Source organism: Cicer arietinum, chromosome 1, assembly GCF_000331145.2.
Source record: "Cicer arietinum cultivar CDC Frontier isolate Library 1 chromosome 1, Cicar.CDCFrontier_v2.0, whole genome shotgun sequence".
Lineage (NCBI taxonomy): Eukaryota > Viridiplantae > Streptophyta > Magnoliopsida > Fabales > Fabaceae > Cicer > Cicer arietinum.
This window is the reverse complement of record NC_021160.2, coordinates 19823296-19833762: the sequence shown is the minus strand read 5'-3', so window position 1 is coordinate 19833762 and position 10467 is coordinate 19823296. Positions and strand designations below refer to the sequence as shown.

Sequence of the window (10467 nt, the reverse complement as noted above, 5' to 3'; positions counted from 1 at the left end):
TTAACCTCGAAGAGGCGCTGCGAGACGAAAAATGGAAAACTGCCATGACCGAAGAGATTAAGGCCATTGAACGTAACAACACATGGGAACTAGCAGAATTACCAAAAGGAAGTCAACCCATTGGTGTGAAGTGGGTATTCAAGAAAAAGATGAATGCTCAAGGCGAAATAGAACGGTATAAGGCGCGACTTGTTGCGAAGGGATACAAACAGAAAGCAGGAATTGACTATGACGAAGTATTTGCGCCTGTTGCAAGAATGGAGACAATTCGATTGCTCATTTCTCAAGCTGCTCAATTCAAATGGCCAATATTTCAAATGGATGTCAAGTCAGCATTTTTAAATGGTGTGCTCGAAGAAGAAGTTTACATCGAACAACCACCCGGATACATGAAAGTCGGAAAAGAAGAAAAAGTGCTAAAATTGAAGAAGGCGCTTTATGGGTTGAAGCAAGCACCGCGAGCATGGAATACACGCATTGACACATATTTCACATATTTCAAAGAGAATGGCTTCAAGCAATGTCCCTACGAACATGCTCTGTATGTAAAGAAGAATGGAAGTAATATGTTACTTGTTGCTCTCTATGTCGATGATCTTATCTTCTTGGGTAACAATGGTCAGATGATAGAAGAATTCAAGGGCACAATGACACGTGAATTCGAGATGACAGACTTAGGTCTGATGAGATTCTTTCTTGGTCTTGAGGTTCGACAAGAAGAAGCGGGAATCTTCATATCACAGGAGAAATATGCAAAGGAAATCCTGGAAAGATTCAAAATGAAAGATTGTAATCCAGTTTCGACACCAATGGAACCAGGTGGAAAGCTGTCAAAATTTGATGGAGGAGAACGTGTCGAAGCAAGCATATATCGAAGCTTGGTAGGTAGTCTTCGCTATCTCACATGTACAAGGCCGGACATTTCATTAAGTGTCGGCATTGTAAGTCGATTCATGGAGGAGCCAGTATATTCACATTGGAAGGCATTGAAACGAATCCTGAGGTACATCCAAGGAACATTGTCATTTGGAATGTTTTACTCAAGAACAGAAGATTACAAGCTGGTTGGTTACTCCGACAGTGATTGGTGTGGAGATATAGACGATCGGAAAAGCACTTCAGGATATGTGTTCTTCATGGGAAATACCGCATTTACTTGGCTTTCTAAGAAGCAACCGATAGTAACGCTCTCGACATGTGAAGCTGAATATGTGGCAGCATCTTTGTGTGTTTGTCATGCAATATGGCTTAGAAGATTGTTGAGCAAAATGGAGCTAAAACAGGTAGGTGCAACAATCATACAAGTGGACAACAAATCAGCAATTGAGTTAGCAAAGAATCCTGTAAACCATGAAAGAAGCAAACACACCGACGTTCGCTTCCACTTTATTCGAGAACATGTGAAGGAAGGAAGCGTCGAATTGAGGCATGTAGCAAGCAAGGATCAAGCATTTAAGTTTCACAAAACCATTATCGAAAGAAATTTTCGAAAAAGGCAAGAAGCTGATAGGCATGATAGATAGAAGGAACATTTAAGTTTACAGGGGAGTTTTGTTGAATAAACTTTAATGTTATAGTTAGTGGGTTTCTATTAATAAGTTAGTGGAAAGACAAAGTCTGTTTTGTAGTTGGAAGGTCAAGAGATAGTAGGCTATTAATAGTATTTATTTGTTTTCTTAGATCAGCAGTAATGAGACTATATAAAGACCAAGGTTGTATTTTCATTTCAACAGAATATATAAAAGTAGTGTTTTCTGTTCACATTTAAAACACCATTGCTTTGATAAATTCCATACAAAGAAATTTTTAAAATTAGTCATTTGTTTAATATTTGTTTGTTTCAGGTTTTGTTAAATAAGAAAATTCAAACATGCACCTAAAAGAGATTTGGATTTTCTGCACTCAACAAATACGCATCAATAGAGCTAGATGAGATGGTTCTTACTATGAGATTGTATTTTTAAATTTGTTTTGGTGAAATTGGATTTCGAGGAAATTGTGATGGAAAAACGATATTCATTTACTTGAGATGGAAGAACGATTTGAAATTTAAATTTTACAATTTTGTGAGACAACGAACGAAATTGCACAATAATAATGGATGGATAATTGAAGAAAGTAAAAGACAAAATACTTTCATATTTTATTACTACAGTCCTAAACGGTTTATATAGGAAAAGAAATTACAATAGTAATACTAAGTAATAATGACAGAATTATAAAATAAAAATAAAAATAATAATATAAAATAAAACAGAATAAAATCTGATTTCTCTTGATTCTTCAACATCGTCCCTCAAATTGGTGCATAGATATCTGTCATGCCCAACTTGGCTATAAGCCGCTCGAAATTGGGTCTTGCCAAACTTTTTGTCAAGATATCAACAGTTTGCTGATTGGAAGTCATAAATGGCATACATATATACATATAATTCCAGCATCAATTTTTTCTTTTATGAAATAACGGTCAATCTCAATATGTTTGGTTCTATCATGTTGTACAGGGTTGTGAGCTATACTTATTGTTGCTTTGCTATTACAGAATAATTTTAAGGGTGAGTTAACTTTTATTTTCAGTTCGTCCAAAAGTTCACAGATGTGTTTGTCAACTGTGAAGTTAATACTAATGTGTTGGCAAGTTAATACTTGGTTCCTTCTCACTTCCTTCCACATATATATTCATTGCTTTCATTTTGTTTCCTATCAACTTTTATCTCCAAATCATAATGGCTTCCTAAGGCTTTTATTTTTCCTTGACTAAGTAGCCTTATATTATCATAATTTCCTTCATACTTCCTTTAATGCCATAATTTCATTCGGCTTGCTACAAATACACAAGCAATGATATGATTATCTAAATTTTTCAACTATCTTGTATTTATAACTTAATCTATTGTAGTTATTTTCTTCTATTAGGTGGTTAAAGATAGAAATGTGGTTATTCAGCTTGTGAGAAGAGCTGAATCTGCCGGTTTCAAGGCAATAGTCCTTACTGTGGACACTCCAATTCTTGGTCGCAAGGAGGCTGATATTAAAAACAGGTTGGGAATCATTTGGATATTTCAATAGGAACATTCTTTCTACAAAACCTTACATTGGTCATTATGGTAGAATTGATTACTCTTCTATTTTAATATATATATATATATATATATATATATATACTAAGAAAGGGAATTGATTCTTGGACAGATTTACAATGCCACCACACCTTGTATTGAATTTTTTTGAAAGATTGGATCTTGGGAAGCTGGATAAGGTATGTGATTAGTATGAATTTCAGATGTCCTTTTCCGTTACTGTTATTCTTATTGTTGTTACAATGATGAAAATTTTAAAACTTTGAAGCTGTAATGTTCTGACTTCTGAGTCATTCTTACTCATAATCACTACATTAAAATTTTCATCATTGTTTTTCGTTGCCTTGAGTAGTTTTAGTAAGGTAGGGATTACTAAGGTAGGCTAGGTTGTTATCTTTTTTGTTTCTGTTTGGTTCAAGAATTAATAAGGTTCCAAATTTAGTATACACGGTAAAAGTCAATCTAAAATTTTGATTAGGCGATGAAAGATTGAATAGCAAGTGGAGTGAATTAAAGTTAATCTAAAATTTAACATGATATATTAATTAAATCACTCTAGTTAATTGTTTTATCTAAAAATGGTAATTCACTACTCTCTATTGTTTTTCCTTTGGATTGTGGGTAAGTTTTAAAAAATGTGCAGAAAGCTTTAAATTGTGCAAGAAACTACTGTGATAAGGTTTGGTAGTCCGTTGATTTTGTTCCCAAGCCTTTTTCAATTTCAATTTTGGCATGGTTGTTTATCACTCCAACCCAATGTTATTCCACCAAAAGCATTATATGCACCTTATCACTCCTCACTTAACTTTGCAATATTTGTGTATGGAACTTGCAGGTTTCTTTGTCACAATCAGTGTATCCGCTGTGATGTTCAAGTCAAATGAAATTGTTAAGAAACAAACCTCTTTAAAGGTATTATGCTCGTAATTCCGCAAATCCTCTAATTCATTTCCAAATGAAGCATAAACTTGTAAACTCTCATGCTCCTCATAGAAAGACAATTTTTTTATCCTCAAAGGCTTAATTCAAGTTCTGTTTGTGTAGGGAGATAAGAAGCCTCTGCTCTTCTTGGTGTATCTTTTGATCTTTCATAGCTTTCTTTGCTGCAATGTTTTAGACATTGTTTAACTCCAACATCGACTAGCGAGGTATCTTTTTACTTATTTATAATGTTATATCAATATGTTTCTTCCTTGTTGGTGTCCTAGTTTATCTTGAGTCTATTCTTGATATTGGTGCTTGCTTGGCATATAACTCTTCTAATTCTGTTGGTAGGAAAAATATCTAGTTGGCATCCTTGCCATTGACTTTCAGATATATTGGTGTGCCAAGAAGCAATGGTTTTCAAGTGTTTATTGTTGAATGTAGCGTTGGCCTCACCCTATTTTAATAAATAAAGTTGACTTTTATGTAATTGTTCACTTTTTTAGTTGATCGTAGCGTCAGAGAAGCCGACACTATCTATTTTGTTGACTACAACTTGTTGACTTTAGCGACGGTCATCCGACCCAAAAGAATTTTTTCAAAAGACGTATCAACCGATATAAACTTGCGTCATATGTTTTATTTTGTTGCTAGTGTTGGCTTAGATCTATTAGCGTTTTAGTTTAGATCCGACACCGACGCTAATCGGACACTAAATCAACGTAAGCGTCGAATTTTGATCTATTAGCGTGGACTTTTGGCCGACGCTAAAATCAGTTTTTTTTAATAGTGATTTTCTTATGATGTATATAAGTGATTCACTATATTCTACCATTTGAAAAGAAACTTTTTGACTAAATTCTACGTAGAGCCGGCCCAAGGGAGAGACATTGCTTTATGCCTCGCCAAAAAATATTTTTTTACTCTAATTTTTAACAAATGCTCAATAATATTGTAAAAAATATTTTACTATACAAAAGAAAAGCCTCACAACAAGTTTTAATTTTCAATTTTTGACAGAATCATTGTTTATTTGGATTGATATTTTTCAGTTTAGAAAATATCATAGTGAAACATTCGTCTTAACTTTAGCTGTCAACCAATAAAATCTTATATAAATTAAATAAAACATATTTTTGTTGCAAATTATTTAATAATGTTTTTACTACACTTAAATTGACTAACGAAGATAATATGAATGAGAGAAATATTAATTATAAATTTAGAAATGACGAGACAAAAAGTGAACACATTGTCCACATGAGAAATATTAGTTACAAATTGAGAAATTATAAGACAAGTCGTGAACATGATGTAAAACAGTTGAAATGTATTATTTTATTTTTTTGAAAAATATAGAAAAAAATAAATTTAAAAATACTATTAATTCTACTAAAAAAGTTTCTATAATTATTAAATAAAATATTAATAATTTATTTATTAATTTTTGGAAAGGTCCTTTCTAATATTTTCGTTTTAGGCCTCATAATTCGCTGAATCCTTGCATCGCCCTGATTCTGCATATCAAAGTAAAATTTCTTCGGTAGTATTGTTGAGAAAATTCAAAATTATATGACGCATTGAAAACGTTTTTATGGTGCACCTAACCTAACTATACCAACTCCAAAAGATTATTATATTATTATATTCGTTCATATAAAAATAATAATAACCTTGATATTTTTTAGTTTTTACTATTATCCACTTCAATCGCGTGACTCAATCCTAAATCACCATGACTAGATTTGAGGTAGTATTCGTCTCTACACCAACCATCGGAAACATGGTTCCCACCGTCGAATTCGCTAACCACCTAACCAAACACAACCCTCAATTCTCTGCAACCATTCTCTTCATCACTATGCCACATCGACCACTAGTCAACACCTACGCCCAATCTCGTGCTTCCACCGCCACAAATCTCCGTTTCATCTATCTCCCTACAGTAGACCCGCCCACACCCGATCAGTACCAATCTTCCATCGGTTACCTCTGCCTCCTCATACAAAACCAAAAAAACAACATAAAGAATGCACTCCAAAACCTCACAACAACTGAGTCAACTTCCGAGTCACCATCTGACTCAGTTGAACTCGCTGGTTTATTCATCGATATGTTCTCCACCACCATCATCGACGTAGCCGTTGAGCTTGCCATCCCTTGCTATCTCTTCTTCGCGTCACCGGCGAGTTTCCTTGGATTCATGCTCCACCTCCCTCGAGTTGAATTGATTGAATCGGAAACTGAGTTCGAAATCCCGTGTTTCAAGAACCCGCTTCCACGACTCGTTTTACCCAATATGGTGTTGAATTGGAAAACAGAAGAAGACGGTTATTCGTGGGTTTCATATCATGCAAGAAGGTACAGAGAAGCTAAGGGTATTGTCGTAAATACATTAGAAGAGCTTGAACCTTACGCTCTTCAATCACTTAACAATGATTTGCAGCTTCCACCGGTTTATCCCATTGGACCGATTCTTGACCTTGTTGGACCGGTCCAATGGAACCCAAATCCGGTCCAATATAATTACATCATGGAATGGTTGGATATGCAGCCAGTAGCGTCTGTGGTTTTTCTTTGCTTTGGTAGCATGGGAAGTCTCGAAGTAAAACAGGTAGAGCAGATTGCTTTTGGGCTTGAACAGGCTGGGGTTAGATTTTTGTGGGCTTTACGGGAACCTCCCAAGGCCCAATTAGAGGACCCAAGAGATTACGTGAGTCATGAGGATGTTCTACCGGATGGGTTTTTGAAACGAACGGTGGAGGTGGGTATAGTGTGTGGGTGGGCCCCGCAAGCAAAGGTACTGGCCCACAAGGCGATAGGTGGATTTGTGTCGCATTGTGGTTGGAACTCAATATTGGAGAGTCTGTGGTATGGTGTGCCAATTGCTACATGGCCAGTGTATGCAGAGCAACAAATGAATGCTTTCCAAATGGTTAGAGAATTAGGATTAGCGGTGGAGATTAGGGTGGATTATAGCAAGGGTAGGGATTTGGTAAGGGCGGAAGAAGTTGAGAATGGTGTTAGTACCTTGATGAATGGTAGTGATGAGATTAGGAAGAAGGTTAAGGATATGAGTGAAAAGTGTAGAGTAGCCTTGATGGAGAATGGGTCATCTTATACTGACCTTCTATCCTTGATTCATGAATTAACAAAATGACCGCCCCATGTTATTATTACTCTATGATAATAATCTTTTTAAAACAACTAAGATATTTAGTTTTCTTATTGTTCTAAGAATCTAACTTGTATACCTTAAGTTTGTTTGTTATATTTAATTTCAAAATATTGTTACAAATATTGATGTAATGAGATGTAATATATAATATCTATTCTATTTTGTATTCTATATAAAATTAAGGGTTCCCTTTGAATTGCTCTTTCTCTCAATTTTAAGTTGGAAATTTTCATTTGCATTATTGCTTCTGCTGCATATATAAAAAAGGCTTCTAATTCTAATGGCACAGTCAATGTCCTGATATTGGAGTTGCATAAGTAACAATTCCAAACAGAAGAATTAGAAGAATGACGACAATATGGAAATCTAATCTAATAGATAGGTTAGCAACATAAAATGGCAAAAAGTTATTGAAGGCAATAGCAAAATGCAAACCAGTATGCAATCAGCAACAGCACTAGCAAAATGCAAACCAAATGCTAATTGCCTAATCATGAAGTCAGTAGAAAAATGCAAACCAATTTGCAAATTGCAATCAGTAATATCAAATGTTAAATGCAAACAAAATGCCAAACCAGTACGCAGTAAGTAATAGCAATATCAAATTACAAGCCAAATAAAAAGGAGTAAATAATGTAATCAAAATCCGGAATACTTCACAAATAAATGTGTTTCTTTACCATTGCGGAAGGATAAAAATAGGTTAGGTCAGACTTTGAAACATTTGAACTACTATTAAATTTTTAGGTATGAGTCTATCATAAGTTTTATTTTTTTCGACATAGCTTAACTTTTCTGAAAAATCTGATCTGACTTAAAAGTTTATTTCACATAAAAACATTTAAAATACTAATAGATTTTTTAATAAGTGTGAGTCTGACATATTTAAATTAATAATCTTTAAAAAAATATTGAGTTTAACTTTTTTTATTAAAGAGATGAGAACTTTAAGTAGGTCAGGCAATAGACTGCATGACCTAACCCATTACTACTAGAGCTGTCAATTTGACAAACCCTTTAATTATTAGCCCCAACCCACATGTTGGGGGCCAAAAAAATTTATAATTTAAAAGACCTCAAAAAACAAAACTCCCTAAAAATTTGTGGGTTTACTGGGCCTATAGGCTTTTAAAAAAAATCGATTTTATTTTTTGAGAAATAAATTTTTTTATTTTTTCACCGATAAAAAAAAATTTATATTTTATTTTATTTTTCTCACAAATTATTTTGAGAAAAAAGATATTTTGTAATTTTTTTCGATTAAATAAATTTTAAAAATTTTCATGAAAAAAATCTCAAAATTAAAAAAATATTGGAGCATATAAGTCCCTTGAGCCCCCCTTAAGGTCCATAAAATAATGGGCCGGGACTTTAAAAATATTATTTTGATAGGAAACTTAATATTAGAGATTTAATAAAAAAGGAATTAAAGAACTTTAGAGTTTGGGGCCTGTATGATAGCTCTAATTACTACCCCTAACCGCGATACATGTAAGTAATACTCTGGATTTTGGATTTAAATTCAATACAATACTTAAAAATGTTAATTTATATGTAAAAATGCGACTATTTATATTTTTCTGAAAAAAACGTTGGTCTACGCAAATGAAGTTTTCAACGTAGTAGTTGGTTTACACAAAAGAATTATTTAATTTTATGAGTACTTCTTTTACAAAATAAAACTACATAACTTAAAACTACAAAATAAACTCAACAATAATTCAATTATTTAATAGACGAAGAAAATTATCCTTTTCATGACCAAAACAAAAAGTAAATAAACTTTAAAAATAATAAATAAATTTTAAAAATATGTCACATTTGATATATAAATTTAAAGAGTTATTTTTAAATAAATTTTTTATTTTTTCCATATCGTATATCAAACAAATATCATTCAATCTTACATTCTTCAAGATTATTAATATCTAAATTTTTTAGTGTAAGGAATCAATTTCATTATCCACGGCAAATTAAACCAAATAAATTAAAAGGCATAAAATAAATCTATAAAAATTTCTTTGCAATAAAAAAGTTAAACGAATGAAACCAAATCACAGATAGTATTAATTAATTATTATTCCATGACAATACACATAAAATAAAGTAAATATTGAGCCACTTTAAAAAAAACAAATAATCAAGTTTAAATAGAATTATATGTGAGATATACATGCTCCTAGTAACATGATGAATATAACCACCGGTCACGAAGATACCCATATAGATACTTTGGGTGTCTTGAATTTTTAAAATTTTAATTGATAAATTAAATATAATATTTTATTATATATTAAAATTTTACGATGTAAATTTGCAATATAAACATGTAAAATTTTTTACAAAGGGAAATGCAAAAAGCAATGAATTACACTTTAAAGTTGTATATGTTTATGAGAGAAGGAGTCATAGCTATACCACGTTGATTTAGTTCGTATCTTGGAAAAAAAATTCTAAATAAAAAAGAAAATTAGTTTAGTTTAGATTTTACAATTTTTCTTACAAAGTTAAATCGAAACTGATGAATAAATAACATGTTGATTTGGTTATGTTCAATCAAATTGAAATTAATAAAAATTAAGATACTTATTTTTACAAAAATATTATTTTTTTCAAACACTAAATTTTTTATACTACTAAAACAATTACGTAAACAATTTTTAAACTACAACGAGAAAAATAATATATAAATGATTAAAAAAATTCTAAAATAGAACACATATTTAAGATAACATTACTGATGTAGTCTAATGATTTTATTTATATATCGGTGATCAATTTTAAATAAGTTAAATCATACTTAAATCAACTGAGATTGAATCATACTCAAGTCAACCAAGATTGAAGCAATAGAGATTGAGTTTATTTGATTCGATTCAAATTGCACTCGAACAAAGAAAAAAAACTCAATTTAAGTGATTCGATTTTTTTTAGTTTATCACATGTTTGATTTTTATATCTCTAGATGAAACTCAAAACACTAACACTTAAAATTTAAGTTAAAAGATGTAGTATATTTTTTTATAATTATTTTATAAGTTATTTTTATTAAATCAAATAAAATTGTTGGGGACATTGGGGTGGTCAGGGCCATCCTATATTCCCACAAAGCTCCGCTGGTGCACAAAAACATCTACAAATAAGCATATCATGATGATGAATTAGAAAGTACATATTGTTATTTACTTGTACAACTACATCGATAAAGTCAACCACTTACACAACCAATCAGATAAAGCCCACCTAGATAGAATAACCAATAAAAATATAATATTTTTTTATTGT

The 10467-nt window shown here is 32.0% G+C and overlaps 2 protein-coding genes across 5 annotated transcripts in view; one reads left to right on the top strand and one right to left on the bottom strand.

Moving 5' to 3' along the window:
- LOC140920946 (uncharacterized) overlaps positions 1–10467 on the bottom strand; it is a 95309-nt gene that overhangs the window by 16585 nt on the left and 68257 nt on the right. The window lies entirely within an intron of this gene.
- LOC101508169 (UDP-glycosyltransferase 43) lies at positions 5653–7378 on the top strand. The gene has a single exon (XM_004488156.4). It carries the CDS (start codon positions 5740–5742, stop codon positions 7162–7164), a length of 1425 nt encoding a protein of 474 aa, XP_004488213.1. The 5' UTR covers positions 5653–5739; the 3' UTR covers positions 7165–7378.